The sequence below is a fragment of the Bactrocera latifrons genome, unplaced genomic scaffold (genome assembly GCF_001853355.1).
Source record: "Bactrocera latifrons isolate USDA-ARS-PBARC rearing strain unplaced genomic scaffold, ASM185335v1 scaffold_94, whole genome shotgun sequence".
NCBI classification, from domain to species: Eukaryota; Metazoa; Arthropoda; class Insecta; order Diptera; family Tephritidae; genus Bactrocera; species Bactrocera latifrons.
In genome coordinates, this window is record NW_017537645.1 from 431,036 (window position 1) to 450,934 (window position 19,899).

Below are 19,899 nucleotides of genomic sequence, written 5' to 3' on the forward strand. Positions count from 1 at the left end.
AATTTATTTCTTTAGTTTTTGTGATTATACCTCTTTTTAATTTTTTTCCGTGTTTAAGATTAAAGTTTTTTTTTTGCAATCTGGTATTCAGAATTAGAAATTCACAAATTAAGATTTTCTGATTTGAACGTTAATTAAACTTTTATTTAAAAGCATTAAACTAAAGCCCTACATTTTTCAAAGGACTAAATATTTTAACTGCATCTCATTCCGTTAATTTTGAATTCAACTTCCGCCTGAGAAAAATTATAGAAACAAATATTTCTGATTAGAAATGCTTCTTAATAGGAAATACTTAATTTCTGAGAATATTTTTCACATGAAAAAATATTCTCACCAAAATCGCTCTCCCATTCGAAGGCGTATAGAAGCTTATATTTTAATCTTAATTGTACAAAATACTTAACCATTTAATTTGTAATAACAGATTGCCGTTAGTTTCTCACGCTCTCGTTTATTTCTAATTTTTATTAAGCTATAAATTCATTAAAAATTCACAGCAAATGAATTTTCTCTCACTTTTGAATTCACTCCCACACATAATATTTAAAAATCCATGAAATCCATGTCAATTATTAATCGTGTATTAGCATGTCAAACAGTTATACACACACACATAATTACACAAATAAATTATTACAACTTAGACGCTTACATATAATATATATGTCTGTGTGTATGAGCGTGCGTTTGCGGCTTGTTAATATGCCCGACAAATTTACACGCATTTGATTGCTTTCCTCAATAATGTTAATTAAGGGAAATTACAAGTGAAATAAAAATTATATTGTCAACACTGTACAACGCGCATATCGAATGCATACAAATAAGCGCGCTTTAAATTTATTATTATTTTTCTTATAACTAAGTTTTTTTGTTAACAATTTTAATTTTTTCTTTGCATGAGAAAAGCAACTTGTATTTGAAGTGAATTGTAATCATTACATGCATATTAATATTAATTGATTTCCGTTTTGCTTGTTCTTCTTTAATATTTTATGTGTTTTGTTTTTTGTCTGTTGACGCTCTTACAGATCCCCGCGAATGGAAGGAAGAGCATGTTATCTATTGGCTCAACTGGGCAAGCAAAGAATTCTCACTGGTCTCAATGAATTTGGAGCCTTTTATTAAAATGAAAGGACGTGATATGATTGAATTAGGCAAAGATAAGTTTCTAGCCATAACGCCACCATTTACGGGTGATATTTTGTGGGAACATTTAGATATACTGCAGAAGGGTGAGTAGAAAACAATTTGAAAAATATACATACATACATAAAAAATAACAAAAAAAAAAATTAAATAAAAAATAAAAAAAAAACGTATAAAAATTAGATAAAAAATAGATAGAAAGATCAAAACATAAATATAGAAAAAATTTAAAATAAAAACCGTGTAGAAAATAGGAAAAAGAACGAAAAAAGAACAAAAATTTTTTTTAAATTAAAAAATTACGAAAATGCATGAAACCGAGAAAATGCAATAAGAAAAAATTTTAATTTTTTTTTTCGGAAAAATCAAAAATTACTATTACATCGTGTATATGCACGATAATGTGTCTGCGTGCGCGCATGCGCTATTATGCGCCCGAAATTAGTGTGAAAAAAATGCTCACTTACACGCAGGTCGCTCGGATTATGTTCGCAGTGCTTGTAACACGTCGCTGCATGGTGCATATTAATGCTCAGTTGGCGCCAGCAATATTTCAATTAATTTTTTTTTTTATATTTCATGTGCGCTTGAAGATTTCTCCGTTCAAGGACATGCTTTGAAAATATAATTAATACAGCAATTGAATTTGTGCGGCAAGTGAGTACCGCTAGCCTTTGGTCTCGTGTAAGCAATTCACTTTTAGTTGTGTGTGACATATTTTAAATAAACCATTTTTCCTTTTGCATAACAACATATTATATTATAAATCGAGTTAAATTTTCACTACAACAACAACATATATCATACATGCATATAGTTGTGAAAACACTTTTTCGCTGGGAAATGTAAAGGTAAATTTAATTTAAACTTCCGTTAATACAACTAAAGGCCAGCGAGTCGGTGTAAAAGTACTAGTAGGAAGGGTTAGAATTTGCAGCTGCTGTTTTGCCAGCTAACCTGTTACACAACATGTTTACACAAATCTATACAACCATTACTCGCATATACATGCTGTTACTATTGCAACCCTGTAGGAAAATTTGAGTTTTTCTCCAGAGTTTAAAAGAGGTCATGTTTTAAGTAAATCTTTAGCGCAAAAATTCATAAATATTTTGTTTCAATGCTAACAGCATGCAAGTGATAACTTAACTGTTATATTGACTCAAGATGCTGAGAAGCAACTCAAAATAGTTCTGAGTCAAGTTTGTTGGTTTTTTTCAGTTCTTTTTATTTTCGAGAATATCAGGAGAATATCGCAGAATTATAGAAATAGCGCACAGATGAAATAATTCGGAAAATATGACGCTTTTCCTAAGGATAGCGCTTTAAAGAAGAACGATTTTGTTCAAACTGCTAACAGGCTTCTGGCGACAGTTACTAAAATCGATTTCGTAAGGTCAACAAATAAATTCCAGCAAGAAATACTGGGTAGTCGAAAAATTCTTTTCGTATTTCTAATAATTTTTTTTTATATTTATAATGAACTTTAACGAACCTGCTATTGACATATTCCATCAGTTTAAAACTTTTCTGATTCTCGTCGAAAAATCACGAAAAGTTTTTTACTACATTAAGGGAGTTCTGGAGTAACCGGAACAAATGGTAGTCCGATGATGCAAGGTCAGAGCTATATTGTAGATGCATCAAGACTTCCCAGCCAATCTCTCTCAGTTTTTGCCGAGTCAAAAAAGATATATGTGGTCTAGCGTTGTCCAGATGGAACACGTAGCCCTTTTCTGTTGGTCAATTCTGACGGTTTTTTTTTTTTTTTTTGTTTTGTTGACATCGAGCTTCTTTTTGTAGCGAGCCTTTTTTAAATAATTCAAAACCATTTAATGATATATTTTAAGTTCCTTAGCGATGCCATAGCTGCTTATGTCACGGTCCTGGTCAATATTTTTCATAATTTCATCGACTTTTCAACGATAGGTGGACCAGAGCGCATCTTTCACATCGGAATTTCTAAAACAGAAGCGAGCGAACCATTGTTGTGCTATACGAATTGATACAGTATCATCTCCGTAAACTACACAAATTTCTTTGGCGGCTTGCGTGGCATTTATACAAAAATTTCAAAATATAGCGAATTTCTTCATTATTTTCAACCATCATGAACAGCTGTAACTTTTTTTTCAACTTCCCCGAATATAATTTTTTTTTTTGGTAAATGAAACTTAAACCTCACCTTTCCAACGCTATATGGTATGACACAATGTGACTGGTAGCACTGGAGATAAACGACTTCTGCGACATCTTTTGAGAAAATACGAAACGACTTTTTCGACTACCAAATACATTAAATGACCGTAAACGCTAAGGTTTCCTACAGGGAATGCTTGCAATCAGTGTAGAGTTTATGTATGAGTACCTCTGCACTACCTGCAATATTCTCTGAGCACTTCAATTGTCCTAACTCATTTTTCTAACCAACTAACTGTAAAAAGAGAAAAAACCTGCGGACACGCTAAAAATATTGCACACACACACTCACACTCGCAATCGCGAGGCAAAATATCGCTCTAAAAGCGGATGTCTTCGAGGTAACAAAATCACCGTGCTGGCCGCCTGTGTCCGCCCAGGCGTCGGCGGGTGTGTGCAGACACGGCTAAAATACAACCGGACCAGCTTTGGCGCACACCGCACCAACAGCCGTCGTCTTTTTCTTCTGAGTGGTCGCTGATTTTTCATTGATTTTCCACTTCCACGCGGCATCACTTTGTATTATTGACGCAAATTCGATTGTGAACGGGTTAAGTTGGCAAGTTGACTTGTGTCATGGCATCTGCTATTTACTACCACCTGACCTCACCGATTGCTTTGCCTGAAGGCGTGTACAAAAAGCTGCCATGCTACTTGGACACGTGTCACACCTTTTGTTGGTCACCACTACACACATGTTCACAGTTATGTGTGTGGGTGTGTTGGGGTGTTGCTACTGTACTCTGTTGGTTGCTTAACTTATCGCCGCGCTGATAAGGTTAAGGGTTGAAAGGAAGTAGACAATAATCGTAATCATACGAAAATTTACTTATTTCTGAGGCGGTGTTTACGAAAAATTACGCATTCATTCATTGAATTTGAGTGCTTTATTGCTTCAATGGAAAGTAGTGAAAGGGATTTACGTATAGGTTCGCTAAAATTATTGCAGGTACTCAAGAAAACAATTTAAAATTGTTGTATACACCAATGTAAAGGTTTATTTGATTTAGTATTTTTTTGGGAGGGGCTTTCGAAAAGGTATTTGCCAAAAATTTGTAGTTTAAAATGTATATGGTCATATTATACACCCGTTCTGTCCAGTTTTTAAAATATCATACCACATATGTATATACATATGTACACATGTGTTAATAATTCGCATTTTTGTTTTAATCCGTTATAACCCTAGTGGCATGATTATGAAATAAGTGAAGCAATTTTTGTATTTTTTGCCAACTTATTAATGCCGCGCATGCCATAGATTAGCTTAGATAAGATAGTGAGTCAATATTAACTCCATTTAAATCGAAACTAATACAGATCAAAAAAATTTAATTAATTTTGAATGCACCCTTATATTACCCTATACCCTTCACAAATATCGTTCTGCGTGTACGGCAGTCATGCTATAGTTGTCCTTGATGAGAAAGGAACATATGAAAAATTTCAGAGCAATATTTCAAAAACTGAGACAAATAATCATGTATACTAACGGATAGACGATCGGAAGATATAGAAGTTCTCGTAAGCGATTTTTTACACATGGCTCAAGCAGCTCACAACTTCAGGTTTTAGACCACGTATCCTTTATTTAGGCAAAACACATTCGATCGAGCTAAAGTGAGAAAGCGTATCATCCCACTCCAGTTGGGTTTGGGACCCACCACAAAAAAAAACACTCCCAATAAAAAGGACACAACAGCCTTAAGCTGTTGTAAACTCAGTTTCAACCACGTAAGCGATGTCTACGCTAATAAAGAAGAATAAGACGATCGGACAGGCAGCTCCTGACGCTTATTATTTATACATATAAATACTTTGTAGAATCTCCGACGTCCCGACGTCTTTGTTTAGGTGTTACAAACGTCAAGGCAAGCTTAGTATACCTTGCTTAGAGTATAAAACCAAAAAAAAAAAAAAAAAAAAAAAAAAAAAAAAAAAAAAAAAAAAATCAAAGTAAAGATCATAAGGTCTGGTAAGCACTACAGAAATTCTTCATCCAACACACAATTAATAATAATAGTTGCAATCGATTCGCCATTTCCCTGCTCGCTAACTTTGTGCGGGTTGAATTCAATACATGCCATCTTGAAAAAGTCGAGTTTAAATCGTTACATAACGGGGTTTTTAATAGCTACGATACAAAAGTTACCCAATAAGAACAGCAAATCACATCAAATTTTTTCCCGCTGTTTCGACATTTTTTTTAGTAAGGCCTGCCATTTCATCATAGAAAGATATACGATCCAATAACGAGTCGAAATTATTAAAATTTACTACCGAAATTCGGATTCAGTGGTCTCAACTTTAAGAGCGGGATTTTCTATAAGTTCGATGCAAAAGTTTCTTTTTTGTTTTTTAATAAAACAAAAACTGTTTGCGTTATTAGTGAAATTATTTATTTCTGCGAAAGTACATTAGTACGTACTCCATGAGTATCCATTGCATTCCGAAAAAATTACAGTTTGGTGCAGTTTATGAGCCGGCGATGGCATTTGGCCGTACTTCTTCCGTGATAATCAAGGCCGGTACGTTACCGTGAATGGGAGTCGCTACCGCTCGATGGTCACCGTATATTTTTGGCCCAAATTCAATGATATGGACTTGGACAATATGTGGTTCGAACAGGACGGCGCCACAAGTCACACGGCAAATGTTACAATCGAGTTATTGAAAACCAAGTTTGGTGAAGGTGTTATCTCTCGAAATGGTCCAGTCAATTGTTCGTCACGGTCGTGCGTTAAACTATTTCTGGTGGGGTTATGTCAAGTTTATGGTCTATGACAACAAGCCAGCGACGATGTCTTGTGTACTTGTGCCGAATAAGTCGCTAAAGTAGTTTGTTCGATTCACTACTCTTCCTCGCTTGGTAAATAGAATACAGGTTAGTTTTAGTTACATTAGGAAAGGGGATTATTGGGTGCATGGGATGGGCGAACATAGCCACAAATGTCTTGATAACGAAGCAGAAAGTAGTAAAATCCGTCTTACAAACATATTTCTCGAAAAGCTTACCTGTTAAAATGTCATCACATGCGGATATAAGAACTTTGCAATACAATTAGTTTTCCCACGACGCTCGGAGCGATATCCGATTTTTTTCGAGCCAAGGCCTAAAAAGTCGGCGACATCCTAGCAACATATTAGTGGAATGTTCCTTTGTGACTATAATAATAACAACACTTACTGGGGTAATACTATGGCGTGGAATTAAATCTGTGTAAACAAGATGTGATAATAAACCTAAGAAATTTTGTGTGCCTTACAAAACTAAGTGTCGATCCTGAAACATGGTAAAAGCATGTTTCAGTGATAGATAAAACTCGGAACTTCCAGGATTCCTTTTGTCTTTCGTTTTCTCCAAGATTTTTACTAAAAGCCCAAGTGGCTATTGACATTAGAAAGTCTAATGTGTTTCAAAAATTCTTTTTTCTGTGAATGAGCTTTTTCCTTTACTCAATCAATTTTAGTAAACTCTTGAATTTTTATGTTTGAGAGGAAATTAGGTAAAGTAATATGATAGTATTTTTGCTCAAGAATTTTTATTCCTTGTCTTTAAAATAAAAAATACATTTGTTGGACACGTTTTTTATAACAATTTCTAATTTAATTCAATCTAAATTGAACCGTTATTTAATAGTGTTAAATTTCATCCATTTCAAATTATTTTCTTCATTTATATGATAACTTTGTAATAGTTATTTTATTTAAAACTATTTTTATTTAAACTTTTTCCAAATTTAGATTGTGAAAAATTCGCCAATGATGATGTTGTTAATGTACAACAGCAACAACAACAACAAAACGCCTTTGAGGCGTCCACGACAGCGTCGCATTGTGGCTCTGATCATCAAGTCGGCAATTATTTAGGTAGTAACAGCAATAATAATAACAATAGCAACAACAATAACAACAGTCACAGATTAACATCCGATTATACAACACCACCAGCCAGTGAGAAAAGTAGCTTTCATTCACCGTCGGTGCATCACAGTGGTGAGTAGAGAAATCTATACTTCAATGTTAATTTTTTATTCTATTATATATATTTTTTGATTTTATCTGAATAATAAGGACTATAACAGTAACTTAACATTTAGAATCAAAAACTTACACTTATATATGTATTAAGAAACTGAAAAAACTGGCACTAAAAGTTGACAACTATTAAAGTTTTTCGACTTTTTATAAAAAATCATATTTAGAGTACCAAATAGGGTTCAGTTAAACACGAAGTTCGGCGAATTTTTTTGCTGCGAAAATATAATGTTTGGCGATATTTTCCTTCCATATTCACACCCGCAGGGTTTATTTACATCCATTTGCTGGTATGAGAAAATGCGTTTATTAAAAATACTTAATTACTTAATAATATTCATTTTGAAATATTTTTTATTCCCATGATCCCATAGCCGATTTCCAGTATGTCCTCCCAAGAAAGGTGTCTGACAGTGGATTTTCTGCTTGAAATTATCTCAATTGCAAAAATAGAAAAATGTAGATATGTAGTTTAGTATTATAAAAGAATACAGTTAATCAAAAAAGGCTTTTTGACAAATTCACTTTTGGTAAAATCTACTCAACTCAGCACAGCTTAAAAAACGAAATTGTAATCAAAAGTCTTCTCTTCGATTATTACCTGACAAATATATCTAGCAAGATCGTGTGAAAATTTTAAGTCGATCGGTTCGACCGTTTCAGAGAAATTTTCCACACCGACTTTCTAAATAGCTTTACGAAAGAAAGTTACTTTTAGGCTTTATAGGTTTTAACACAGGAATTCTCATTCCCTATGGCAGCACAAAGGACTACATATAGCCATCCATGTGCAATCTCGCTAGATCAGCCATCTAACCCAACCCGCACCCAACCTAAGTTTTAGGTTTTAGCAGTCGATAACAATAACAATTCTTACAAATATGCTCATTTCTCTTTTTTGGTAAATTTCCAAAAATATTCTCAAATATCTTTGTTTTCGATAAAAAAAAATTATATAAATTCACAAATCTTAGTAAGATGAAATGCTCTGTGTCATTAAGGGACTACATGGGTTTCCTAGGATAAAAAACAGCGCTTTTTTAACAACTTTTTTTTCATATAAAAAATGAAATATTTTTTTAGAATTTTTTATTGTTACAAACATACGTTATTAGCAAAAAAATTTTGAAATTTTTCAAAAAAAATATTTTAAACTCGGCCAATGTGACACCATTTTCGGTGACCCATCGGAAAAAGATGCATCCACGTTGGCAAAATAGCTCTTTACAAAACAATCTAAATTGAATAAATACGTATTTTAGTTAAAACCATAACTTAGAACTTAGACGAAGGAAGAAAACTGTAAATTGGAATTTTTGCGGACATTTTTCCAAAAAAATTTAAATTTCAGTGAAAGTTTCTCGATATTTTCTTTTCAAATAGCTGTAATCGAAAAAAATGCTTGATCTAAGTCTTTAAGAATTATATCTCAAAGACATGTGTAAAATTTCATGACGATCGGTTGACTGGTTCTCGAGAAATCTTACCAGCTGACTTCAGAACAACCAGTTTCGAGAAAAACGCTTTTAAAGGCGGGGCACTTAGCCTAGCTAGCCTCGAGCGCACAAGTTCTTAGGGCTGTATCTTCGAAACTATTGCTCAGATCAACTTAGCGATTAGGGCAATAATCTAGAGATGTTGTTGAATTTAAGAGAACAATAAAAAAATTCGATTTTTTGAAACCCATACCCTTTGGCAGAAGTGGTTGGTTATGCGTGCTGCCAAATTCACAGTTTTAGTTATTTGAGTCGAAAAAACCATTCAAAAAATACTTTTTAGTAGATTAATCGTATTTCCTTCAAACAGACTCAATCAGCTTAGTTTCACTACTAACATATTTAGTGGAAAATTTTGCCAAAAGTGTATTGTTTTGTCACTGAGTCCGTACCTAGGCCAGCTAGCAGCCGTTATTTGTTTTCGATAAAACGCACTGGTAATCTTTGTTGTGCCAAATTTTGCAATGATGATAAGCAAAATTGTGCAAAATCAAGTTCATTTTCGCGCACAAACAAATGTACATATATACAAACATACAAAAATATATTTATCGAGCAGTGTGTTTGTGGTTGTGTTAGTGGCCAACTCTTCCGCGATATCATTTATTAACGAATTTATTTCGCGTGTGCATCCGGCGTGTGCCAAATGCAACAACAAACAAGCGCATATAAAATACATAAATTATATATTAATATACTCAGACATATACACCTACATATACATGTAAGTTTGGCAGTAGCAAGATCTCTTACCACAACCGCGACCATAAAATTACCAAAAGAGTTTATTTGGACTTTCGATTTGAATGCTTCATTTCGTTTTGGTCGTTGATTTGATTTTAATTTATGACAACGCTGTTGCCACATACATACATATATACTTGTATGTGTGTTTGTGTGCATCTATCGTTTATTAATTGCTAATTTGAACTTTGTTTGGACAAACTATTAATTTTATTTGCCGTTCGACTAATTTATTTACCATAACTGAGCACAATTCGAAATGAAATGAAACGGAAATTAATTTTCGAAAAATTATACCAAGAAATAAATACAAATTAGACAGATATTTGAGGAAAAAAAAACCTGAAAAAACTACCCAAGCATTTGTGGAAGACCCCCTTATAGTTAGACTTGTTGCATGCGCTTGGCGCCAGCCGCCGACTGCCGACCGCCAACGGCGCGCGCACAACCCACGTTCAGCATTTTTGCTTGCTAGCGCCATATCAATAGAGCACCTCCCACTTCTACACTCGATACGCTAATGTTTACATATTATAATTTGGCTTTAGCGCGCTACAAATTGAATTAAAGTTGGCGCTGCCCCCGAAAGTCACAGTCTTGACAGCAGCGGTGGCGGTGGCGCTGACGCGCGCTGCTTCGTTGGCGTTCGACTGTGCTATCCGTATCATTTGGATCAACTTCAATGGCAATATTAATGATATACATAATTTCGGTTTGTTACATTGACAACTACAACAACTGCTACTTGTTCACCACAAATATGGTGTGGTGTATGCGTTTCGTTGGTGTGTTTGTGCATTTCCTTTTCGAGATCTTCACTCGGCTCTGCAGCGCTCTGTCGTGTCCGGGTGTTAACATGATGTAGTGTGTAAGCAATAAATTTATTTATCGCATTTATTAATATGCACGGTGGCTTAATTGAGTCGATGGTGGCATAGCGCACATTAAAAATGGGTGAGATATCACAAAGCAACAACAAGAGCAACAACAGCTGCAGCTAAACAAATGAAATGTACATCAGAGGGCCGATATTTGGTTGCATTTTATTTTATTTCAATTTTTTTTTGTAACAAAATCTTCATTTACATAATGAATATGTGTGTGTGCGCATGTGCGTTGGATGCTGTCACCGTTGGTACGTCGCAAGCGTATGCTGTTGTCAGCCCAGAACAGTGGCTCACTTAATATTAATTTCTTGACCACAAGGCAATACACACTCACATGTCTGTCCGCCTCTGCTTGCCACTGTCTGTCATTGCCGTTGACAATATAATAACTTAGCTGAATTTATGGGCTTTCGGTGCATCAGGGCACCGCTTATGATGTGAAACAATGGCTAAATAAATAAACTTGATTACAAATGATCTGAAATGCTTGGACATACTAGTAACGAAATCTAATTAAATGAGCCGAAACTTAATAACAATCTATTTATATATATGTACACATGCATAGTAAGGTAAGCCAAAAAGCAGCTAACTTGAAAAAATATGAAAAATATTGACATGACAATTTTTGATTAAAAATTAGATTTTTTTCGATGAAAAATATGAAAAGTTTTGAGCATATTTTTTCGATGCAAAATATAAAAAATTTGACGTGAGCATTTCAGATTAAATATTTGCGTTTTGAGTTTTTTTTTTTTGTTGGAAAATATGAAAATATTTGACGTAGAATATTTGCTTGAAAATTAGAGTTTTTTTTGCTATAAAATATTAAAATATTTGAATATTTTTTTCGACGCAAAATATGAAAATTATCGCTTGAGAATTGTTGATTGAAAATTTGAGTTTTTTTTATTTAAAAAATTTTGATTGAAAATTTTATTTTTTTTTTTATGGAAAATATGAAAAATTCTACGTAGAATTTTTGTTTGAAAATTACAGCTTTTTTTCGCTATAAAATATTAAAATATTTGAATATTTCTTTTTCGATGCAAAATATGAAAATTTTCACTTGAGAAGTGTGGATTGAAAATTAGAGTTTTTTTTAGATAAAAAATTTTTGACGTTAGAATTTTTGGTTAAAGAATTGAATTTTTTTTTTGTTTTGTTGGAAAATATGAAAATTTTGACGTAGAATTTTTGCTTGAAAATTAGAGTTTTTTTTTGCTATAAAATATTAAAATATTTGATTATTTTTTCGATGCAAAATATGAAAAATATCACTTTATTTCCCTTGAGAATTGTGGATTGAAAATTAGAGTTTTTTTAGATAAAAAATTTTTGACGTTAGAATTTTTGGTTGAAGAATTGAATTTTTTTTTTGTTTTGTTGGAAAATATGAAAAATTTGACGTAGAATTTTTGCTTGAAAATTAGAGTTTTTTTTTGACTTGAGGATTGTTGATTGAAAATTTTATTTTTTTTTTATGGAAAATATGAAAAATTCTACGTAGAATTTTTGTTTGAAAATATTAAAAAAATTGAATATTTCTTTTTCGATGCAAAATATGAAAAATTTCACTGGAGAATTGTGGATTGAAAATTAGAGTTTTTTTAGATAAAAAATTTTTGACGTTAGAATTTTTGGTTGAAGATTTGAGTTTTTTTTTTGTTGGAAAATATGAAAAATTTTACGTGAGAATTTTTGACTAAATATTTGCGTTTTTTGCGATAAAAAATATAAAAATTTTGACGTGAAAAATTTTTATTGAAAATATGAAAAATTTCACTTGAGAATTTTTGATTGTAATTCAATTTTTTTCGATTTTTTAAAGATATAAAAATGTAAGTTTACTCAAAATTTGGTCGACGAAAAAATTGTTTTTTTTTCACGAAATAAAAATAAAAAACCCAAAAAAAGGTGTTCATACAGAAGTTGTAGATCTTTTTAGTTTCTATAAACTTCTCGTATAACTTTTTTCTTCCATCCTCTTCACAACCAGATCAATTTGTAATATTTTTCTTTAATGTTTGTTATTTTATGTTTCGTTTTCTTGGGTTTCATCGCACTCTAATTTTTGTTTTCAATAATTATTCACCATATACCAATTTTTGAAATGCGAAAAATTACCCTGAATTTAATTTTACGGAAATTCAAATTATTTAAATTTATTCGCAAATTATTTTAACGAAAAAAAAATTATTTTACGTGTCATTTATATAGAAAATTTCCAATGCTTACCAACATCATTTAAAATTTAGCTAAAAATCCTATCTAGCAGGGGTATTGTTTCTCTCCGTAAAGGTAATTTTAACCCTTAAATTCGATTGCAGCTCACATTCAACCACCCTAATATATACATATGCATATATAAGTGCATACAGATGCGCGTAGTGAGAAAATGAAGCAATCAAAAGTTTCATGATAAGCAAATTGAAATAATGAAAAATAAAATAATTAATTAGTGCAGATGAATAAATTTGAAGCAAATTTGGATAAAATAGATGAAGAAAAGGAAAAATTCATATACAGAAAGAAGACACAACGCAATTAAAAGCGCATGTATTCAATAGCTAAGCTCGGTGTTGAGAGATTTTTAAGTAATCATTTTGGTTTATTTTATAATTTATTGCTTGAGCTAATTACTTTTTAGAAGATAAAATATTAAAATTGTGACAATTTTTGTTTTGGAGCGTTAAACATAGAAAGTCAAGATTATGCAGTTTTACCTTTTTAATTCGAAGTGGACCACCTGGAACCATCTACCATTCCGCACGTATTCAAAAATATTAAATAACACTTAACACCAACACTAAGGAGCAAAAAATAATGCAAAAACTGCCTCCATAGTTTCGTTGAAAACTATTCAACCATCGCGAAAACTGCTCGACTGTTTTGAGCGTCTTTGTAACCACCTTTTTTCTTTAGAAGTATTTAACGTTGAGCATCTGTTTCATGTAAAATTTAAGTTTCCCGTAGGAACGATTTATCCACCTTCTAGTATTGGAGATCAAGCACCATATTTCTTACCTCCACTCACACTTATCTCACACGATTCTGCCAAGCTTTAGACGCATTTCTTCCACAAAATTTTTTTCTGAGGAAGTGGGACAAAAAAACATAATAAGATTGATCTCTTTAACTCAATGATCTGTTGATCATAGATATTATTAAGTCTTCATACTCAAAGTTTATGCAAACCGCTTAGAAAGCTATTAAGATATCAAGTCTAGTTTCTTCAAACAAATTCAAACTTAATACACTTCTTCTTATGGGACACTGATTTCAGTGTAATTTTCCATTATTTGTAAAAGATTCAGTGCCTCTTTGTCTGGTGGCGACACACACCCGCAGAATGGGGCTGATAGGTCGAGAAGACGACAGGGAATGCCTAAAGCAAGGCACCAGGTAGCCACAATAAAGCATCTCTTGTGCACTTGTCCCGAGTTGGTAAGTAAGTATCTGGGATCTCCATGGTATGATACACTGAAGAAGGTGGCGATAGTGAGGCCATATAGTCTATTAAAATAGACCTTAAACAAAAAACATACTGAGCAATTTTAAACAAGGTCACAGCCATAAAATTACAGCAAAAGTCTGGAAACTTATGTACCCTATCCTTATCACAGCATATGTATGTATATCGGTTGAAAAGCCGCTGAAACATGCTTGATTCTAAATATCAATCAAATATATGCTACTATTTCCATCTAAACAATTCATTTAACTGCACCTAGAACAACCCTGCTCATCATGAGTCAAGCGCTCTTACATAAACATAATTACAACTTCGTTAACTTGTGCGCCCATGTGGGGTTCTGACCTTGTACAATCCAATATTTTTTGCGTTCTCATATATAAATTGTGATTTTTGCTTCAAATAATTTACAATAATTTACGCAATTTAATGTTATTTTTTGTTTCTTAACAATTGTTGATTTGTTCGCTTCGCATTGACTCATTGACTCATTGTTGAATTAGCATATTCTCGTCTTATTTGCATACTAAACTAATAAAGACCACAATTCCACGCAGTGTGAGTCCAAGACAAGTTGCAGCTATTCGCTTGAAGTCTGTTGAAGCCTGTCCAACGTATTTGCTGCTAATTAAATAAATTATATTACTTTAAAGGAGGGTTGTTATGGTTTCTACTTTCATATATACTTATACGACATACGTACACACTTGCATACACATGTGTGAAATTGCACTCTTTTTATGACCGTTCTTTTGATTATCCTTGAGTCCGCTGCGCAATCGTGTTTGCTTTTAAATCAATTAGTTTACAATTTTTATTTGTAAGTATGTACGTATGTCTGTCTGTATGTAATCACTTTTCAGCCCAGGTGTTCGATGCATGTCACACATTTATTCTTTTGCCCTTTCTTTTATTTCTTTTAAGCGACATTTACATAAACATCTTCGGCTTTTTTATGCATTTTTGTAACTTTGAGTGTGTGTGGGAAAGGGGAGCCACACTATACTCTAGTTGGTCAATTGCTTTTTATGTTAATATAACACTTAAAGAAATCTTACAATGATTTTGGCCGTAGTGAGAATTGCATAAGTTGAAAGTCTATAAAAATAGAAAGTCCCTCGTCCAGTAAAGCCCCATAACACCTCGTTAAAATGAGCCCCGCTATCTTCTATCTTCTTAGAGCAATAAAAATAATATTATTTAATTTTATTAAAATATATTTATTTTTAATACCTCTATAAAACCTTTATAAAGAGACGTCTCCCTATTTTCGTTCTTCTTACTGAAATTCCTAACGCAACATTGACCTCTCTTAACTAAAGAATTTCACTTTTTCACTTTTTTTGAAAGTCGGAATCATTAACATGAGTCCTTATTAAAACCACAGTTAGGAAATATTACTTGAAAAGTTCTTAAGACATAGTAATTGTATCGTATTTTGTTTAGGTTCTCACAAATTCAGTGCCTTTTTCGTTAATCCAAAGTAGGTTATTGCCTCTTTTCGCAAAGTTATTTCAAAAGTTCCCCTAAACATCGAAAAAATACACAATCTGACTCAGAATCATTAAGATCGGTCGTCTATATTGAAACCATCGTCATGAAATAGTACAAGAACCTGTCGAATATAACCTTAATGGTTTTTATACAAATACTTATAGCTCCACCAGTCCAATCATCTCACGAATTATTGGACTGGGAACATTAAAAATTGTTTTGTTTTGTGAAAAAAGTACTTGCAGGGTCAAAGTTTTTTTTTTTTTTGGAAACGAAAAACGGAATCCAGCAAATTAACTACTTAAAAAGGACTCTTAAACCATTAAAATTGAGGGTTCAGTCTTCCGTTCACATGAGAGTGGGTTCTAAGTAACCGGAACGGATCAGTTTTTCTTATCCGGAGGAGGACTGTCATCTTGGTACTATTTCTCGAAATTTCGTCAGAAATGTTTCTGCCGCTACAATAACAACAACATGGTTCAGTATTCACATGGTACTTTTAAGCATAGAGTTCTATTTTTTCCTAGTTTTCAATATTCATTATTTTCGCCTTGGATTTCTAAAAAAAAAATTTAATATTTCAGACGATATTCAAAGAATCACTGCAGTTCTAGTATAATAAATGAGATGATGATTCACCGCTTATTACGTAGAATTGAAAATTAATTTTTTTAATTTTTTTTTTTTTTTATTTTTCCACATCTTTTTTTTTAATATTTTCCTCCATCACTTCATATACATATATCACATGAGTAGCAGAATTTAACGCTCAAATGCTTCGAAATACGATTTGACCTTAAAGGAAATGCCATTGTCATTTTCAAAACCAACAAACTGTAACAAAAGTGAATCTTAGTTGGCAATTGCTAGTCTGCGCAGTCATAGACGCACCAACAAAACCCCACATAGTACAGTTATAGCCACTTAACTAATACTAATGCGGCAAAGTAATTCATATGTGACATAATTTTTCCAGCCACAAACTGTCTGCTTTTGAGACGGCAATCCAAAAAAAAAATTGTTTAAATAATAAAAACTTAAGCTCTGCTAGAATTGATGTTTTATACCCAGTGGTGCTTGCCTCTGAGGTGGAGTCTTAAGCGAATACGAAAATATTACTGCGGCGAGATTCTAGGATTACTCTACATTCAATTTTATTACAGTTAGTTTGTGTATTGGATATAATAATCAACTTCAGTTGAGCTTTTAGTGCTTCCAAGGGCAAGAACATCTTCTAAAGTGCTGTACAAAATTCAGTGGATAGCCTCATCAAGGGCAAGATTTAGGTGAATTATGTAATGAGATTCGTAAGTGAATCAAATACCCTTTTTTCGTTTATTTTTGAGTTACTTAATTGGTCTTTTGGTCGTCATCAAAAGAGGCTGTTTTTTTCTTTTTTCTTTGATTGATGGTGTTCTTTATGTGGCCGGTCCCAAACCTACCACACAAATTTTCTTGGTCTAAGACTGGAAGTCGTTAGCTATTTAAGATATATATAAAAGAATAGTTTCTGGCCATTCCCAAAAGAATGGCGCTCAGAGAACTTTCCTCACTTGCATGAACTTCTACACACGACTTCAATCTCCAGAAGAATTTTCATCGGTTTCACTATGTATTCAGCCTCATGATTAATAATGTCACTACTGAGTATTGAATGAAAAATTATCGAAATACATAATCATAACAGTAGGGACAAGAATTATTATGTTAAATTTTTCATCACAAAACTAAAGCTTTAGTATCTATCTTTAATAACACCCTCGTTGGGTATAAATATGCAAATAGGTATTAAATAATTGAGATGTTTAGTGAGTAGACCAGCAATACTCACATTCCTCCCTAATAAGCGCTCAACTGAATCACGGCTGAGTGACATTTTTGCGGCTCGTCATGCGGCCTGATGATTCTTAATGCATTCAATTTGGGTTTTGTCCAAATTATTGAATTTTCACTCACTAAAAGTAGAGTTAATAAAGGCTTATGCTTCAAAAAAGACATAAAAATTAAGCTTTCAACTATACGTCTTGACCAGGGAGCTATAAATTGATATGTTTTCATTGCTAAACACCCTGTTTGAACGAAATCAGTTGCCGAGGTTCATTAGCCGACCGGGAGGGGAGCGTAAGTGTCACTCAGAAAGTCAATTAAGTGGACTGAATCATGCGGCGAAATACTTGTAAATACAGTATGTATATGTAAATACTTATACATATATATATTTTACAGTGTATATGCACGAAGTAAGTAATATGCCAACAGACATATAGGAGTAAAGTAGATCAACTATGCTCTACATGCATGCATATGTAAATATGTATATAATCATATGGTAAAACGCGCGATTTTGATTATTGTCTGCGAATTGGGTACATTGTACTCTCTTTATTTGCGCACAGCAAAACTCCGCGTACGTACACATTTGACACACACTGTTGTAGCTTGTGCTAGGTATGCCAACATGGGCACACCACAATGCGTCAAGCTTGGACAAACATTTTACGCATGATGCATTTTACACACAAAAAAGCACAGAAAACTGACCAAAAGAGCAACAACAAAAACAAATAACAATAAAAAAAAATCGCGTAATTCTGCCATTCAACAAAAGAGAGAAGTAGAAGTGTAAAAACATGTGTGGCACACTAAAAATAATAAATAATACGCAGAGCATACACTACACACACACACACACAAAGCGGCACAAATAAATACAAAAACACGACAAAAAGTAGGCGAATGTAGTTTATTTTATAATAATAACTTTAATTAAGCACTTTAGGACATTGCACCCACACTTTTTCATTGAAATATGCGCATGGATACATATATGTATGTATGTATGTGTCTGTTATTTGTTTTACAAGATCGACGGTGGCACTGAACTTATAGGTTAAGTTACACAGGCAATTGTAATTAATTTGATATTAAATAGAAGTCATGAAGGGAAAATTTATATATGTATGTAATTTTATATTTAAATACACACATGTATATACTTACATATACGTACATATGTATGTGTATAAATAAAACACTCCATCGAAAATAATACAGTTTAAAGTGCAAAATGAAAAACTAAAATAAATATAAAAAATCACAACTAAAAAAAAAACAATAAATATAGTTTAGAAAAATTCATTAATTCAAATTTATTTCAAATATTATCAATTAGTCCACAAAAATTACTAGTCATTTAAATTTAACAATAAAAAATCATTTATACAAAAAATAAAATAAAGATTAATTTTATTGAAGATAATGAATAAATAATATTTGAAATCATCAAATGGCGTAAGTTTTAAAAAATAAAATCTTAAGTGTTTAGAGTTTCTTATAAATATAATATTATTAAATTTTATTGAAATAATTTATATTTATTTATTTTGATTAAATTAAATATAAAACAAGAAGAAACTTTAACTTCGGCTAAACTCTTCATATATGCATTTTTTTATAGTAGAAAAGGGTATAAAAAGAACTTTATCTTGATATCTGCGGTTTCGACAAACTTGCAGCTTCTTGGAGTAAAGAACATATGCAAAATTTCAGATCGATAACTCACAAACTAATCGATTAATTCAAGAATATGCAGATAAAAAAAAAGACGGACATGTCCAAATCGACTCAGCTTGACACGTTGATCATCTACATACATACAATGCATATACATACATACTTTACATACATAGTATCTGACTTTGCCTTCTGGACGACAAACTTGGTATAGCTTGTTCAAATAGGTCTTCGAAACAGGATTGTGCAAATACTGCATTAAATAATAATTTAACTAACGTTTAATTTAAAAATATATATTTTTTTTTAATTAACTAAATTGACATTCATAATAATTTAATTAACTAAATTGACATTCATAATAATTTAGTTCATTGAGTTATAAAATTCATAAGAAATTTAAAATTTTTCCAAAAATAATCAAACTTTAACTGTTAATATCTTTTAAACGTTTGGGTTTACGAAAAAATCGTAAGAGACCTTTTTGGTAGAACATTTAATTTTCTACAAAATGTAAGTAACAAAAAATTTTTTCAAATAGCTGGAAGTGAGATATAAATTTTCTATCTGATAATAAGAAAAAATAGAAAACTGTAAGTAGGAGGACCTTCCCGTTACAATTAAAAACTCAKTCTTGGAGAGGCTACCCTAGAGGTGTCTAGGAACCTATTTTTCAGAGTACCAAATGAAAAAAAAATTTTTTTTTTGAATCACCCTAATATATGTACATATAATGTTTTTTGCATTTTGAAGTTTGTTTTTTGTATTAAAAAGTAGATTTCAAGTTTTAATCACAACATTTTGGTCTAAAAATTTAAGTATTCAAAAACTTTAATTTAAAAATCGAAATTTTCAAAAACTAACTTAAAAATTTAAATTTTAAAATCTTTTAATTTAATTT

At 32.2% G+C, this 19,899-nt stretch overlaps 1 protein-coding gene across 1 annotated transcript in view; it reads left to right on the forward strand.

Moving 5' to 3' along the window:
* Positions 1-19,899, forward strand: part of LOC108977708 (ETS-like protein pointed) — an 88,454-nt gene that overhangs the window by 3,095 nt on the left and 65,460 nt on the right. Inside the window, exons 3-4 of the mRNA XM_018947549.1 lie at positions 1,035-1,238; positions 7,096-7,347. Coding sequence (XP_018803094.1) covers positions 1,035-1,238; positions 7,096-7,347 — 456 coding nt within the window. The remainder of the gene's footprint in view (positions 1-1,034; positions 1,239-7,095; positions 7,348-19,899) is intronic.